This window comes from Micropterus salmoides, unplaced genomic scaffold (genome assembly GCF_014851395.1).
Source record: "Micropterus salmoides isolate LMB-PRFRI ecotype aquatic unplaced genomic scaffold, ASM1485139v1 Ms_hic_scaffold_9, whole genome shotgun sequence".
NCBI classification, from domain to species: Eukaryota; Metazoa; Chordata; class Actinopteri; order Centrarchiformes; family Centrarchidae; genus Micropterus; species Micropterus salmoides.
The window spans coordinates 30,977,167-30,995,951 of record NW_024044681.1 but is presented as its reverse complement, the minus strand read 5'-3'; the positions used below and the strand labels follow the sequence as shown (position 1 = coordinate 30,995,951).

Here is an 18,785-nt window from a genome sequence, read left to right as displayed (position 1 = left end):
TCATTCATTTAGCAAGTTTTTATCCAAAGCGACTTACAATTGCTGTATATGTCAGAGGTCGCACGCCTCTGGAGCAACTAGGGGTTAAGTGTCTTGCTCAGGGACACATTGGTGGATGTGTCACAGTGGGGAATTGAACCTGGGTCTCTCACACCAATGGTATGTGTCTTATCCACTGCACCATCACCACCCAGTTAATTTTTTTTCCAATTTAAACACAACAGCAGCCAGTAACGAATGGTACAGGCTGTTAGTAGGACTGGATCTGGTACCTACAGCAGTGGAGTTGCCATCCATTCAAAATACAGACCCAACATGGTAGACACAGGTGTAACCAGTCGCTGTCTGAAAGCTCCTCAAGGCTTCTATATGATCATTTAACCCCTTAACAAATGTTCCCCTTGTGAACAAGCTCATAAATGACATAACCAACATAAAAGGGTTACTGTTCTTGATCCCTTTTGATTTTAGTCATGATCTTGGTCTCCTCCAAAATTATAACTCTTTGGAGTTAATATTAAAAAGGTACAAAGGTAAGGATTTACATTTTGTTATTTATATATATATATATATATATATATATATATATATATATGAAATCTATTTATTTTATTTACTGGTCTGTATACAAACATGTAAAATAAGTCATTGCTACAGTGATGTTGGGATCTCAAAACTGGTTTACCCAGATAAAATTGTGATATTTATTAAGCTGCCTTGCTTAGGCAATTAGCTGAAGTACCTCCTGTAGTAACAAGTTTGTAAACCGGCGTTGAGTTGTGACTGAGTTTATCTTTTGCAGCATCAGGCCTACAGCTTTACGTGTTTTTTAATGTCTGTGTCCCAGACTAAATCACTTAAACGCAAGTAATATTCATCACATTGTCAGACATCTTTTTTGTCTCTATAGTGCACAACTGCAGTAAAACATTAGGATTAGTCTGGGCTGGACACACTTGTTCCTCTGCCTGCCTCCTGTGTTGCAGTGTGTACTGCCTCTTGAACAATCAATAGGCAGCCAACATCATTCCAGCGTCATCTCCATGGAAACGAGCCCTAGTCGCGGTAATGATTGGGCCCCTTCTCAAAGGCTGCCTTTTTGTGATAGGACGATGGAAGTAGCCCTCCCTACCCCCTCCTCTCAGCGACACTCGCCGTCTTACACACACACATTTTTCCCTTCGTCCTCATTCTTCACCTTTATGGCGCTGTAACCAAGATGGGATTAAGCAGCCTGTCGAGTCTTATTGCATTTGGATGAAATGCTTTTTGACACAGCAGCATCAATGAGGAGGGACTCACAGATGAAGAGTCAACATGCCACCCACATCTCAGCTTTGCGGGGACTGGAGTGGAGACCTGTTAGTTAGATCGTTCTCTTGTTTTTTTCTCCATCGCACGTCTCTTCTTGTTTGCTATTTCAGTTGGGCCTACACGCGCTGTTTCAGCGTCACGTAGGGTAAGAAGTGGACTGATGTTTTCCCTTTTCTGGACAAGTACCTATGAAAAGCACAGACAACAGAGCGCAAAGGCATGAAGACTCTGAATCTGAATGCTACGCTGTGACAGATACTAACCACAGTATGTTCAAGAATGCTAGGAGAACGATGACATTCATTGAACTGCCTTCGCAAACCGAGGCCGAAAATAAGTGATATCCCTTTGGAGGCTGATTGTCCTCATTTTGGAAAACGTCACAGTGCAGAGAGAGAGGAGGTACTTTACAACTCCTGGTTTATCTGTAACTGGTTTTGTCTTGGAGATGGCACACAGACTCTTGCTGTAACATATTCCAGGCACCTTCACTAGTGCCATTTTTGTCAGCTTAAACTTTCACTTTATGGGGATTCACACATTTTTGGCTTGCTGTTAGGTAACAGACAACCATGGCGATAACGGTTCTTTGCGTGGTTTCAGACACTTCACCTTAGCTGTGAAAAAACAAACCTGCTTATGAGCTGTTGGAGCAAGGGAGGACAGTGACATCTTTAACACTTTGAAGTCAACCTACCACCGCTGATCCGTGTAATTCTTCTCCAGCAAATGAAAAGCCTGCGATGGCTTGGTCTTGGCTGCCCAACTCATTTCGTCATATTGATCCCATCTGCGCTGTTTGAATTTGACAGAGAGTGATGTATGACCTGTGCACTCGGCCTGAGCAGCCCGAGCCTGCACCGGCACCCACAGAGATGGAGAGCCGTGAAGTGGCTGAAGCTCTTGGACGACAACAGCGGGAGCTGAGGGGTTCAGAAGAGCAGGATAACAAGCAACATGGGCTATTGGACAAGGCAGTCCCAGCCACGGCTAATATCACCTCAACATCACTGTTAGGAAAAAGGCACCACTCGCTGTATGCAAACCTTAATGGTTTTGAAGTGGAAGGCATACGCAAGGTAAGTGTGGAACATTTGTTGTGTCTTGCAGTACCATTCTTGAATGGTGACATGAAAATGTTTGTGGCCTGGAGACATGAGAGAGGGGCCTTGTTCTCCCAGTAATTTTAGTATATCACGAGTCTTTTTCAAAAAACAAAACACTATGATGAAAGATTTTCAGGTCATTATTCAAACGGTAGTTGTGGTTTTATGACTCTTTTCACATTACAAACTATAATATATTGTCTGGTTCTAGTAGTATATAAAGCAGATGTATCTTAGAGTTACATGATTATGCAGAGTGTGTGCTGCACATTGTCTTGACCCTTAATCGGGGACAGCGTAGCAACTGTTGTAGAAACTAATTTCACACCTCTGCATATCCTGTTAGCGCAGAAGACCCACTTACTGGTAGCCAATGGAAAATCAATAGCTGACCCATGAGATTTTCATGTAACTGATGGAAGCTTGACATATTGCTGATACAATGAGAGACATCACTGGAACTGTCAAAATAACAAAGTAGATCTCTTTAATGTACCAATAACAAATAAAAAAAAACCATCCAGTCTATTGTTTGTGTTGGAAAACATCTGCACTTATTGATTGTGAGTGGTTTAAGTGATCTAAACACAGCTAGTAGATAAAAGGTTGCAGACAGTGCCTTGTTGGGTGAAACAGGCAGTACAATGACTCCTAGACTATGAACAGCAATGCATGACAGCAGAATCAACTTGAGCCATGTTGAGCTACGACTCAGTAACCCTTCACATACAATGTACATATTTTCAGGGATGGGCAAAGATACATCAAAATGTATTTTCAAAAAGATACCAAATACCCTAATTTCAAGTGTATCAAAATAAAACACAAAATACAGCAGCCACGCCGTGTATCAAATTAAACTACTGTATTTTTGTATTTCAAAAATACTAAAAATTATTTTCCATGGTACCATAAAATCTCGACCTATTTGATCCATCCCTTCACCAGTACACTGACTCAGTCGATTAAGTGGACAGTGTTTGAGAGCAACAGCTTTTCTCTGCCTACTGAGTCATGCAGTAAAGCTGACCTATGCAACCAGTTAACAGATCAAATATTTACATATGCCTGTGATCACCCAGATGAAGGTTAGTTTTAAAGTAACCAACAGTTTCATGTTTAACAGTATGCTCTGAAACACTTTATTATATATATTTTTTTGTGCACAACCAACATAAACCTAAAATAGGCTGGAAGTAGCAAACTAATGTTAGCTGTGTGGGCTGCTACCCGGGTCAAATAATTAGCTAGAACATTATGTAAATTGGGAAATGATTTAGCCGAGGCTACTAAAACAAACACTAAAACTTAACAGGAACTGGTACCTGCACCTTTCTCACCTCGACCTTCTTTTTTCAGGTCTGATTTCAACAAGTCTGGTCAAATTGCTGAGTAGCCACCAATCAGAGGCAGCATTTTGTCATCACATAGACTTTATAGTATTTTTAAACTACAAAATACAAAACACCAAAGTATTTTGATACAAAATGGAGCCATTTTCATCAGTCCTATCAAATACAAATACAAAATCATGTTTTGCATTTCAAATATATTTATACATACATTAATAATACTGCCCATCCCTGCATATACTTATATGTGTGTCTCTGCTGTCTTAATTTATAATATATTTTAAATAGTAATTTGGGGCTGGTCTTATGAATCATATGGTTAATATATTGGAAAGGAATGCCTGCTAACAGTTCAGCATTTTTTGGTCATATTTTTCCAAAACTAGTACTACAATATTTTCTACCACTGGTTCTTCCATAAAACCCCAGTCCTTTTTTTTCTTTGTTTGATGGTTTGAATGTATCTTTAGGTGTAGCAGAATTTCATCATTAAACTAAGGTAGTAATCTGTGTGCAACATTGCCTTCTGTCTTCTCCACCCCTTCCACTTCATTATCCAATCACCACAATCACGGCGTAGTAAAACCCCCTAATGAACTGTCAACACACAACACGGGACAAGATCTGTGGCCACAGAGGCTGGTAGGGAGCTTTAAATGATGCATTAGAAATTATTATTTGGCCATTTCAGACCAGTGGGGGTCTGCAGTTGTGTTTTTCAGCAGGGGGCTGTCACTCACAGATTATTGTTCGTAATTACAGCATTATTTGCAGTGGGGGTACCATCGTCCTTTTGTTTTCTTATCACCAGTTCCACCCCTAATTGATCATTGTGTGTGTTCAGCAGGATACATTTTTATGAGAACATATTTAATCTGCATACTCCCATATACAAGGAGTGAAACATTTGTGCAAGAAGCAGAGCATGCATAAAGCTGAGAGAGAAACCCCCATATGAATTGTCTGGGTTATAAATAGAGTATTTAGAAAGATGGCTGCTTTTACTGTATAGGTGATGTTAATCATCAGATCTCCAGATACAGTCTGACATAGCTCAGCAGTATACGTTTGTTGGGAAAATGATATATATATTATTCATTATATCTTCCTATTATAAATGAACATTTGGATCATTTATTTAAAGCATTGTAGGGATATGTAGACACAAGCTTGGTCGGAATTAAGCTTTAAAGAAAGACGAGCACGCTCCATCATTTCTAAATATTTGTCTTCTGAAACTTTTATGAACATTTTGAGAGAAACTTTGGAGAGGTTCGTCACTGTAGATGTATTCTACTGTGACTGTGTGCATAGGTTCTTGCACAAAGGCTTATAAGTTTGGAAAATATATTTATACCACAATTAAAGTCTGTGCTGATGTCAGCAGACATGTAAGTAGATGCGCACCACCCATTATTGACCCAAAATACATGAGAGCACTGGAGTATATATTTAAGACTTGAATAGAGACACCTTGTCAAGTTTTGATGAAGTGGTAAAAGAAGATTTTCATATGCGTAGATCTGTTGTGTGTAGCTACTGTGTTTTATGACCAAGACACTTAATTAGTCAGATTTGTCACAATGATCTTGAAATAAAGTTGTGTTCAGTTGCCTGGTATGAGTATTCCAGGGGGCCCGAAATTGCATCTGTCATTTAGAACCATTATAGAAAACCTATGCGTGAGTGCAAATTACATAAAGCAGTTGTCAGTGTCAGTCTTTCCACTTCACTGTAGAAAGAAGCGTGGCAATGAAGGCTAATGAGCTTGTTGACTGTGTTCCTCTGTGATCCCAACTCTTTAACACCTGTCTGGATACCATATGGCTGCTTCTCTAAAGATTGTTGGGGTTTACACACTTCCCCTAAATAACTCCAATGAATACAGTTATTTTTCCTGACAGACCCTGTTTTCAGCGACAATGCCTTCCTGTGATTACGAAGCTAAGGCCAGGCCGGCATAGTCTGAGATCCTTTGAGTGAGAAGACTTTTTTTGTTCAGTGTGGTAACAGTATATACCTTTGTCTAGAGGCTAGGACTCGTGGTACTATTGCCACACACAGTTTTAACTCTAGCCGCTGCCTGATCTGTCAGTAAAAACAGTTATTGTGGAGTCTTTAGAAATATCTGGTTAGGTTGACTTTGGTAAATGTGCAGGGACGTTTCAGCTCTGACAAAATGCTGAAGCTGCCATTTGTTATATTTTAGAGTGCTTCTCTTCACACAAGGAACTTCATTTAATCCAGTTAGCAGGGGCATTTCCAGCCTCGTAAAACCGGTACTTGTCGCTCAATCTGCCGTCAGATGTGGATAATAGTAAACATAGGCTATGTTGCTTTGCAAACATATCATTTCCCCTGCTGTGGATATAATGACAGAACTGATGCTCAGCAAAAATTCTGAAGAGCTATTTTGAGCCTGCTCAAAACAGCTTTATAACAACTGCAGTCAGATTTCTCAGTGCACTATTGAAAGTCAGCTTTGGTACTGATCCATTGCTAAATGCAGAGATTTGGGTGTTTGACGGCAGCCCTACAGGTCACCACCGACCCAGTTTGTACCCATGGGAGAACTGAAAGTGGAGCGGTGTGTCTGTATAGAAGGCCTGATTAAACCATAACTTTGCTCATATTCTTCTGAAAGGAATCACAAATCTCAAAGAGGATGTATTAATAATAATAATACATTTTATTTAAGGCTCCTTTCTCGGCACTCAAGGACACCGTACAGGGGTATTCATGGTGGAGTGTTTGAATTGTGAGTCACCCGCTTATTGTTCTGCTTCAGATGAAGTATGTGATGATGAGCCTCCACTGTGTTAGACAGATGTGTAAATGATTGATGAAAACTATTCATTTTTATTTTTTGTCTTTAGTCACATGGTTATCATGGATCCTTTCATTGTAGGACGTTCATTGTAATGTCCCCAAAAGTTATGGAAACATGACTGTGTGTATGTGTGTCCGCATATTAGTGTGTTTTATTGGCCAGCCGTCTAATGACTTGTGAATAATTGATAGAGCAGCGAGTGGGGACTCTCTGGAGTATTGGTCTCTCACCATATTCCAGCCCGAACATCACTGTCTGTCTGGTTGCTGTCTGACTGCAACGAGGCGCAGACAGACTCTCTGTGGAACAGGGGTCAGACATTGTGTTCACTGTCGCATTCAGCTGTGGAGCCAGGAACTCGGGGTGTAACTTCCACACATATACTGCTCTGTGTGTGGGCTGTCCAGAATAAAGTAGTATTGCTCACTGTTGCACTGATTTGCTGTGACAAAGACTCAAGTGTGAAGATGCCTCGGTAGCTTTTATTAAATCAAAGCTGTATCGAAAATGAAAATGTAAGATTTTTGCAGGATTGAAAATGCTCTTTACCCCTGCAGCCCTTTAGCATATATCCTCCAACACCTAAGAATCTTTTACATGGCTCTTTAAAGGCATTAGCGCACACTGAATATCACACAGAGGGTGTCTGGCTCTCCCTCCTCACACTTACATTCATTAGCCTGCTATACAGGCTGTTTCATATTTGGCATCCTCCAAGGGCTTTCTGCTGTCTGTGACATTTCTGAGTGATTTGGTCCTGCTCCCAAACTGCCGGCGAGATTAAACGAGTGATTACCTGTGTCCCCCCTCACAATGGGAAATGCTTTTTGCCTAGAGGAGGAAAGGGAGACTCATTTTGTTGACGCACTGAATGTCAAGAAAGGTCACTTAGGCCTTTCATTACTGGAGTGCCTCCACCAGATGCACATTTATTGACTGTGACTGGTAAATGTTTGTTGTGGAACACTGAAAAAAATGTTCTGTTCAAATGTCTAAACACTATTACAGACTTATTGACAGTCTTGACCCTCTGTTGCCCTGTCCTGTGTGTTTGTGTGTGTGTGTGTGTGTGTGTGTGTGTGTGTGTGTGTGTGTGTGGCGGCTGCACTTCTGAATTATGTTACATTTACAGTCATGGCTAAGCCTATTTCTAGACCATGATATCACAGGATGTGTATAGAGAGATAAACTGTGTTTTTAAGGTCAACCTATTTCTTTCCTTGCCTTTAAGATATGCTACCTAATGTAATGTATTAAAGAGCAATGTAGTTTAAAGATAGTGTTAACTCTGAGTGTCCAAGGACTTTCAATATATTGTAACTTCGCCAACCCATCAATAAGCTGTAAATTTGTGAGTAGGTCAGCTAGTGACAAAGAGGAATATGATAGTATTCAGCCATTTAGTGCAATAGTACAGTTAAATACCTCTGTGAATGACAATGGTTAAGCATGTCCTTAACCATCACCTCTAGTGATACAGGAATGGGAATTTCCAGTGCCCTCTAAGAATATGTCTCTATACTGGAAACCTCTGGGGGAATTTTCCAGCTCTTAATCAGTGAGCTCTGGGTGATGAGATGCTGGCAGTGATGACGGTGTCAGAGGGGGAGTGATTTTTGGCAACATCAAGAATGGTGAAAAGGTCCTTGCGGGGCTGGTTAGATGCAATTCATTTTATGCACTTCCTTTTCTGGCCGTACAGGACAGCCCAATCTGTAGAATAATTTGGCTATATGGTGCGCCCATATTTGTTCACTTTGATTATTTTTATTCAATCTCCTGTTAACAGTAATAGTTTTTAACTTTAGTCACTTTTAGTAGTAAAGGAGGTACATTTCAAAATGCGATATTCAACATGTGAATCGGTGTGTAATTTAATATTATGCTGTCGTGCAAAAGCAAAGCAGAGATTGTATAGGAAGGTGTGGATACTTAATAAAGCCAAGTATTGCGTGTTATGATGACTGATGTGATTTTAAATATTAAAGCAGATCAAAACCATTTCCAAGTGTCTGTTCAGTTGTTGCTTGTGTGTGTTAGCGGTGGGGGGGTAGAGGGCCTTATATGCATATACAATTTTCTCTGGCAAGATTAAGGGTAATATTCTTTTGAAGCTGTAAGTTGAACCTGCGGAGGGTCGGGGGAGAAACAAATCATCTCCACGACATCCTGCCTCCCCTCTATCCATTTTCTGCTGACACTGCAGTAAATGGAATAATGTGACGACCCCCTCCTACTGTTCATCTTTTGATTTTTTTAAAAGCCAGATGTTCTCTGCATGTCTGACATCTTATTAAGACCTTGGAGGCTCAGAGGAGTGTGACATTTTTATTTGTGAACTCTTGAGACGATGAGGCAGCCACGCACATATGGATTTTAATTAGTGTGTCAATGTAAGAAAGAAGCTCCAAGCCATAATGCAGATAAGATCTGAAGGCTAAAGGGGTGAGTTATCTTAAGTAATGTTACACCCACCATGCATTGCAGATGCATAGCTGTGATGGCTTCCATGTTGATTTCTTAACTTGGATTAAACATTAAATCACTTTTGGCCTAACAAATGAATTAGCCTGTTGTTACATGAGAATGCATCATGACGTATGGGCGTGTCATGTCTTCAGAGTCTAATCATTGGAAATCTGGAAATAAACTAAATACAGTTCGTACCTAAAGATTATGTCCTGAAATGTATGCACATCTCATTTTCTAAACCTATAGAAGGGAAAAGGCACTAACAAGCATTTCCAGACAGCTCATTTCATTTTTGCACAACCTCACCAAGAGGACGTTTGTAAGAGGGGTGGTAGAGGTAGATTGCTGGACGCCTGGGGGAAGTAAAGGGGTGTCTCGTGTTGGCTCTTTGTTCTCGGTACGCGTAAAAGAGACCCCCTAATCTGTCACCGTCAGGGACCCCGGGGGAGATGAGTCGTGATAAATACAGGAGGGGATTTGAGAGGACACTTAAGAGAGCCTCTTCATGACTTATATATGAGTATAGGGAGAGAGCTGCTGTTAATAAAATACCTCGGGCCACAAACAGCTTTGTGGTTGTTTTCATGTGTTTTTTTTTTTTAAAGAGATATTTCTCTGCTTTGTTTGAGACCACTGGAGAGAGCAGCCTTTCTGTTTGCTAACCATAAAAAAAGTTTTGCAGTGCTACAGATCCCAGATGAGCTGAAGCACTTGCCATAGCCTAGTTTCTTGTCCATTAAATAAGCTGGATATTGCTACCTTGGTCATTGTAATTGGTTTTGTGTGCATATAAAAATAATATGTAGTAGAACATATTCCCAATTTTAGAAGATCAAAACAGAGTCATTCTTAAACCTCACCTTCATGTCTTTTGAGGATACAGTGCAGTCGAGGAAACCTCATTAGAAAACCATGGATGTAGTTGAAGACAGAGATAAAGTGAGTCATTGATTTGGCTCTCAGTTGTAAAGCTTCACTGATATTGGAAGTCCATTAGTATCCACTTCAGTGGAAGAGCGGCCATTCCTTGCTAACGATAGTTCTTCTGTTTCTCGCCTGTTTCTCTCCTCTGCTGGTAATTAAAACTATGTTCAGGAGGACATGTGGTGTTTGAGGGCTGGGTCCCCGTCCTTTCCCCTTCCATTATTGCTGGGAGTATACAAGGCCTGGATTAATTAAGGCACATTTCCAGATTCAGCAGATTGCCTCCTTCATGCCAATCCTCTGAGCGACACTGCTGAATGAAACTCAGCAGCATTTACTTGCAGGTTGTGCGTTATGCATTTATAAAAATGAATGTATATCTTTCTGAAAAGCCAGAGTAAAGAATGTCGGATGATTTTGGAAAATAATCTAATTGCATTTTTTTTTTAAACCAATTTTGTGATTTCAATTTAATATTATATTATTTTTCAAAATGGCCAAGCAGTAAATCAGTGTATAGTATGACCATCACAATATTATGTAGATTAAACATACACTGTTCTTTCTTGTAGGTCAGGCCTGTGTAATGATGAAATCAGGTGATGCATGAATTGCATGAATTATTATTATGAGCATTAGTTGAGAAGAAGTATCAAATTTTAATAATATGAGAAAGATAATTTGAGTAAAGTCATGGCATTAAATTATATAATATCATCAGGTTGGCCTGCCTACAGACCACAAGAAAACCACAGTTCACCACAGTGTGTTATACAGGAAGTGATCAATACAAAACCACCAATTAATGAGTCCTTATCTCAGTTCAAATCTCCTAGGAGTCCATCTTTCTGTATCCCAGTAAGCAAACAAAATACTCAACTTCAAAAGTTGTCCAACGAAAATAAAACCAAGTTACACCTCTCGCAGCCTTTGCAATTAGAAAATCTCATTTATCACATCACGATAATATCGCAAATGCAATTAATCGTTCAGCCCTAATGATCATAGGCTGACTCTGGGAAGCTCTCAGGAATTGTTTATCTCTGAAAGAAGCCGCCTCCAGTAGAAGCAGAGACTGAGACACATTGGAATAAAAACAATGATTCCCTTTAATGCTTCAATACTGTGTTACTGCTTTCTTTCAGCAGACCTGCCGAATTGCAACAGTTGTTGTACCTATTGTTTATTCAGTTGCTACAGTGTGTTTCCAGAGCGTTGGCATCCAAATAAACCATTGTAATTTTTAAGCCCAACCTACAGTTGGTTTATTCACTGGTGTTTGGATGTTTTGCTTTAGTGGTTGACTCTGTGATTGCATGGGTTGCAGTTGATACAAACTGCATGGATGTAGGCTGAAATGATGCTGTATCGCAAATTGGAGCTTTAATAGTGCCACTTCAAATGTCATGTTCAGCAAAGAGTTAACAGTTGCAAAACATGTGTGTGTGTGTTTGTGTGTGTGTGTATGCCTATGTGCATGTCTGTGTCTTTGTCTTGCAGTCTCCTTAGAGGCTTATAGTGGGGGATTTCTAGCTGTCAGCTAAAAATGCTGATGTTGGTGTTTCTGTAGACATTTCCATACGCTATACAAAATCTCGCCATGGATCCCAGACAAAAGGATAATCTGGTTCTGAGACCTTATGAATATGTAAGAATTCCACGGATATTTAATGATCTATTCAAATCTTTGTTGATAGGTAACTCAAGACCCCTGTTGTGTCAAAAATATAACAAACATTTAACATCTGCTCTTATTCTTTTCTTACAGCCTTAACTTACTTTTTACATTTAATGTCAACATTTCCTGCATTTGTATTAAATTCTGCTTTTTCCCCCCTGCCAAATACACTAAATATACAAATTAAAACTGCGTATGCAAACATTGCAGTGTTTTTCCATTTTCATCTAAGAAACCCCCCACATGTTTTAACCCTTTGTGGTGCAGGAAATCACATCAAGCTCAGTGAAGATGGGAGGTTCCTAATTTATCAGAAGCTCAACCCACTGCAATTTAACAAAATGCATACAAATTGACAATAACACAGTTTTATTTACTAGTACTGCTAATAAAACACTTACTTACTGCCCTGTTCGGTGTGTTCTGGCTCTCTCATAATGCACGTTATGATAGCATTATTAGAGCAGTTAAACATATGTCTTACATATTTCTTGCTTTAAATGACTTACTTATTTGAGATAGTAAATCTATTCATAACCTGGTATTCTCTGTATGAGCACTTGTATAATAAGACTTGTCACAGGACGAGAGTGACCAATTTAATATGAAGGTTTGTCATAAAAGACTCGTTACTATCTACTGTCTGTGTTACTTAGCTTACAATAAAATGCACAAGAAAGGGATGAGTTCCAGAAAACCCTAAGCCATTTTGATTTAGACCCTTGGAGGCATACAAAACAGCAACTGACCCAGATAATCGAGAGACAATTTGGCCTGCTCTCTTTATGAAACTCAGTCCTGTCAGTGTCAGCCTGTTGTAAGAAATATGAGTAATGCAACTGGATAATTAGTAATAAGCCACTGGTGATGTTTCTCTTTAAAGTTACTCTTTTATTTTGGTGCTCATCTTGAAGGGTAATTCAAGTATTTTTTTAACCTGGGCGTTATTTTCCTATTAATTGTTTCTGGTTAAAAATAAGGGGTGTTACCGGGTGTCACTCTTAGGGATCCTTTCTATGACGTTTTCAGACAGTTTGAGGCTGTCGGTGACAAAAAGTAAGCATGTTTTGTGGACGTGATTTTGGTGTGCACAATTGCCCAACGGAATACGTTGCAACCACTGAAGCTGGTTCACCAAAATATGTGAAAATAGGGCCCAGGTTTAAAAATACCAAAATGATCCTTCAGGTTAGATTGTTTTGATTGACCTTTAAAACTTAATTTTATGTTAAATGGGATCAAAGTGACTAAAGTTGCTTCAGTTACATTTACTAACAAGTTCAGTAGCATATGTTGGTGCTTGAACCCCTTGCTGTCTTTCCAACCTGTGACAGCCATGTGATGGTAGAGTTTGTCCTTCAGTGGGGACACTTGGAGTTTTGAATACAAGTATATTCGCTTTCTCACTTGGAACCTGCAACAGTGTTGGGTTCAATTATCTGGATCAGATCACACATACGGATCTCCTATATAGAAAATTCAGTGTCACTGTAGATTTTGGTGTTTATGTGAAAGGGGCTTCTGGATGAAAAGCTGTTCTACAGACATTTCTTTGTAATAATCTGAAAAGCCCAACGTGATTCAACTCCTCTTCTAAGGTAGAAAAAACGGCCGGAGAATGGTCTTATGATGAAAAACTGACCCAGATGCTGTAGAGGTTATTAACAGCACAAAATACCTCTCACACCAGCAACCAGTCAAGGCTCATCCACCCTGCTTTTATCAGCTGCAGTCTCGCAAGAGCTTTCACAGCAAAATCAGTCAGAACTGTGTGGTTCATTATAGGTATTGCAAAATTACATCTTACATGGAATTTCAGCAGAATTCGGCCATAAAATATTGTGGATGCAAGCAAAACACTTTCCCCAGCTTCACAACCAAATATTTAGTGTTTCCATATTGACATCTGTTACAATACATTGATCATTTAAAAATGCTTAATAAAACTTCACATCTGTGGTACATGATGATGTGGTCTGGACCCTGCAGGCTGTAGATATTACCATTATGGTAAGGTAAGCAGTGTCAGTGTAGTGTGTGTGGTGGGAGCGTTTTCTAATCAGCATCAGTTTTCTGCTTGTTTCCCCAATTACTGCAGACATATTCAAACAGAGCATAAGGAGATAGCTCCATTAGGCCCGTCTGCCCTGCCCAAGGTTCAGGCTCTCCTGACAGACGTTTGTGTACAGACCCCTGCCCTCCTGCTACTGAGTTACATCTGCCTTGCTTACTGAGCCAGGTCCATGTGGAAACTGCGCTGCTGTAAGAGAGAAGAACTGGCTGAATGCTAAACACTGGCCATGAGTGGACCTCACCACCTGCAGCCCTTTTCTGTGACAGCAAGAGAAGCAAGGGCTGGGTGTGTTTTAGTCTGTAAGAAGCCAACATTACCTCATGCCTAAAGAAAAGCCTCCGGCGTATTTCAGCATGATTCCCAGGGAACAATTACAAGACATGGACGGATTCCAAGATCATTAGAATCAGAATGGAGGCAGGCGGAGGCTGAGTTCACTCTGGCTGGCCTTCCTCTGAGGTGATTGATTGGGCTTTAGCATCGTCCTCCTGAGAGGAACACTGGGACATTGGGACCGGATGGCTACTCCAACTGATGGTAAAATAACTCTCAAGGACACAGAGGTTCACCTGAAATCTGAACTTTTTCTGAGCCATTTAGGATTGTTTGCTGTGTAGAAAAGGAAACCGCATATCCGCTTAAATCTGAAAAGCAAATCTATTTCTGCTAAATTTTAGGTAGCATTATTAATTAATTTTACAAGTGTAAGCTCATTTGAGCTGCTTTATGTTTTTAAGCCAGTCCTAAAGAGCTTTTTTTACTGATGCGTAAGCACAATGCCATTTTATTAGGAGTTGTTAGTTACAGAAGGGGGTGTTTCTAATGTACCATATTCACATTGCAAGCATGACCATTAACCAGATATTTTCACTCCCTTATGCCTAAAATTACAGTACAAGAGATAAATCAAACCAAGACAGTTGAATAAGCACCGTCCAGAAAAATCCATGTATCATCAACAAAGCAAATACTCTGATCATGAAATGCTGTTCAAAGGTTTTTATGACAAGCTCTGCACTTTTGTGTGCAGTTTCATTATGTGCCCTTATACATTATCTAAGGAGGATTCATTTCCTGCTTGTGAGAGTGTCCAGAGAATGGATGGAGGGATTTATCACAGTACCACCATGTTTATGTTGTTAAAAGTACCAAAAATAACTGTCGGAGGCATTAGGTTCTACAGCATCAACAATCAAGACCCATGTACACAATTATGGCATTTTGCCTCGATTTTACTTCCGGCTGTAACTTAGTACAGCTCTGACACAGTGTAAAGAGAGTTAACAGTGGCTGTTTTCAGTTCAGTTTTCAGTTCAAAAATTGTGCTGGATTACATGAACAGTATGTATTGTTTTACTCTTAATCCCCTTGTGATTAAGTAGGTGCAGGAAAGGCAGGCTCTATCACTGCCAATGCAAAGTACCATCTAGAGAGATAATTACAGATTGCAAATGTATTGACTAGGTATTGCATAAGAAATGTGGACCATAAATAGTATAAAAATGGGTTTAGATTTAATTAAAATGTTATGGATATAATTTAAATTTGATGTGGTGTAATAGCTTCAGCAGGTTTCTTGTCAAATATATGAGGCGCAGTCATGCTTAACCAGAATAATGAGATGACATTTTGTCATACAGTACCTTAGCTGGTGCCAAGATGTACCCAAAGAGAGTATTCAAGTTTAAGGAGAATGTACTTGCTGACTCAATGCCTGTATTGATTATAAATGTCTTCCACAAAGCATCTTTTTTTGCCTACAGTGACAAATAGTGATCACATCTTTGCTTTGGCTGCAAGCCTTTCACAACCAATTTAGACCGTGTTAAATTTACTAAAACATGCACTTATTTTGGAAAACATCAGCTGATCCGGCTGTCCCCCATCTTATGATTCTGACACTTTGATGTGGAAATTTGTGATTGTTGCACACCACTTATTTTTCCATGCTACTGCTTCTACTGTTTTAATTTGTTCTCTTTTTTGTAAGGGTGCTCCAATCGATCGGTCACCGATCATAATCGGCCGATAATGGCTTTAACTAGTTTGATCGGTGGTCGCTAAAAAGGCTGACAAGAAAAGCCGATCAGATGACGCAATACTCACCAGACAAATTTTCAACAGCAGCTAAAATGCGCTGTGTGAGCGGTTTTCAAAGCTAGCTAGCACCAAAGTCCTTCTCAGACAAGGGATTAATGCGCCCACATAATCATTTACAACCTCCCGTCCAGATTAAAACGGTGAATCAGAAGACATTTGTTTGAAAACGCTGCTGCCCCGATGCTCACATTTGGCTTTGTGATTCGGTCTTATCAGTCATGCAAAGCAAAAACACGATGCTACTTACAGATCAACTCTGATACGCTGCTAAAACGCTGCTGTGGACGGAGAAGATCGGTTTCGTTATAAAACTGTTTTAAAAACGTAGCAGTGTGGATGTAGCCTCACATTACCCCAATCCTCTCTCTACTGCTCTCATGTCAACCCTACCGTTTTCCCCGTAAATCTCCCGTATTTTTAACCTTTATAAAGTCAAATAAAAACCTTCTGGCCGTATTTAAAGTGTTTCCTATTCTCTCCACTGGTAAAGTCGGTGGCAGCATGTAAGATATGTATGGATGTAAGGATTAAAAATGAAAACAATCCACTGAAATAATATAAGGCCCATAGCCTGCTAATGGCAAACCATATGAAATTATAATGAATATAGTAGCCTATGTAATATTAACAATTGACTGTATAATATGGAATTTACATAGTAGCCTATTTTTGTTTATTAACATTTTCCTTATTTTCAAATCTCATTGAAGGCAGTTTTGACTCCCCTCTGTAGCCCCTTCTCCCTCTCTCCACTCCTCTCTCTCCCCTAAAGCCCACAGAATCTGCCTGAGCTTTCCAGAACAAAAAGCAGCTACTTCAGAGTTTATCATCGACTCATGATGCCTGTGCTCCTTTATCTCCTAAGTATTTTGGCTACAGCCTTTTTTGTTGCAGTTTTTATGGTTGTAGTAAATTTATAAAGAGGCTGTTTGTTCTGTTTTTGTAGTTTATTTCACAGTAAAGCTATATTTGTTAAGCTATAAGATGTTCAGTAACAGTAACCAGGCAAAGGCTGCTATGGTTTAAGTCTCTAACACAGATTGAGCAGAATTTATTGCCAATGTTTCCCGGCAGTAAAATGAACAGTTGTCATTTCATGATACTTTATCATCTGTTAACTTTAACACTTAATACATTGTTTTAGGAACAATTAAATAAATATACAGTATACTGTATAATGCTACATGATAAATAAAAGGCTCCAAATAGACCCAATGATCGGTGATCGGTATTGGCTGACGCTGCTTTCAGCAATCAGTGATCGGCCCAAAAAATCCTGATCGGAGCACCTCTACTTTTATGTAAATGATCCCTCCCCAGATCCTGTGTTAATGATTTCTGTCAAAATATTGTGCCTGCTAGTCGGTATGGTCTTACCCTGAAAAACATATGGTGTTTCTGGCACTAGTTTTTAACCCACTAACTAGGTATTCAAACAGGATGTCCAATGTTACCATTATAATAGTATTTGAAGATGAACACACTGGAGCCTCAGCTGCTGGATTTGTAAACAGCTGGTCATTAGTCTTGACTTAAATCACAGGTACAGTAGATTAAAAACCCTCCAGGGAGCCACCAAATCGGCCATCATCTGCAGTCACCAAGACAACATAATCTCACAAGATGACGGTCACATGATTTTTATACAGCACTGTGTCATCAGGATGTTTGATATAATGTTAGTCTTTGTGCTGTTACGAAAGTGTCATTGTGGCAGGGGGCTGTTTCAGGTTAGTAATGAGGTCCCAGGAGGATTATGGAGACATAATGGAACACATTGAACAGGTTTACTGGTGTTTCACGTTTGGAGCCATCTGTGTGCTTTTGTCATGCTGAGATATGTGGTCTACGACAGTTAGTCTCGGAGAAACGCCTTCCTTACTTGTTACCAGTAAGGACATGCAGACTACCTCACACTAGTCAAGCTGACCACAGGTGACATGAGGCAGTAAGACCTTTCTCAACAGTAATTGCCGTCTCATACTACGTGCGAAGCCAAAGTCAGTCTAGTTGACTGTTTAGTTGAAGGTGTTTCACTAAAACAAAGCCTCTCCTTACCTCCAACCTATCTGTTCACCCTGCCTGTCCATCTGCCCTCATTGCAGCCATTACATTCATGTGTTCCAGATCCACTCCCAACCCTTCCCCCTCATTTAGAGCATCCCTGTCACAGAGCCTGGCTGCCGTCATTTCTATTCAAATGAAAGACCAATCTGATCAGTAAAGCAGAAGTGAGGTGAAGGTTCATCAGTCTTCATAACAACAAACCAAAGCACCCAGCTAAAACAGCTCTCAAGTGGCTTTGAGACAATTCACTTAATGTTCTTGAGAGAAAAACCTACAACAAAAAGTCTAGTAAGAGACCTGAAGATCACAGTGAATTGTTATTCCTGTCCAGTTTGAAAGAGCTTGAGATTATCTGCAGTGAAGAAGGAAATTAGTTTTAAGAGCACGTCATCATGGGGTGCCGGTGTTGATTGATGACAAAAAACATTTTAAATTAAATATATAAAATAACAAAATGAGTGAAAATGTTAATTACTGTTAACTAATACTTTATCAAACCCCTGTATGTGATCACCTTTCCTTGTTTTTTTCTCTCTCATGCTGGGTCTGTCCTTCCGCTCTCTCCATAGCAGATATGAGAGCAGAGCTTTCCTTCCTCTTTTACTGAGTAGGCTGATTGAGTTGGTCTAATAAAAAAGCCTTTTTCAGTGGGCTGTCATCTGTCTGCCACCATTAGATAGCTCTATGTAAATATTGGCTGACAGCAGAGGGAGGCTTTTCAGCAACATGATTTAAGTCGTTCTAGAAAAATGAAACTCGATCCCTGTTTCACTATTTAAAAGACAGACTAACTGACTGCTCTTGTGCGTTGTGGTTTTCTATAAAAACAAAAAGCCAGTAGTCTGTAAACTCTGCATCTGTCTTTGCT

General features: G+C 39.8%; 1 protein-coding gene across 7 annotated transcripts in view; it reads left to right on the top strand.

Moving 5' to 3' along the window:
- Nucleotides 1-18,785, top strand: part of LOC119895365 (RIMS-binding protein 2) — a 70,871-nt gene that overhangs the window by 15,882 nt on the left and 36,204 nt on the right. The window contains exon 1 of one of the 7 annotated variants that reach the window (XM_038708446.1): nucleotides 1,478-2,393. The exons of the other annotated variants lie outside the window; for them this stretch is intronic. Within the exon in view, the coding sequence (XP_038564374.1) occupies nucleotides 2,133-2,393 (261 nt within the window). The 5' untranslated portion in view covers nucleotides 1,478-2,132. Of the gene's footprint in view, nucleotides 1-1,477; nucleotides 2,394-18,785 lie in introns of those variants that run through there. 7 annotated transcript variants of the gene reach the window in all.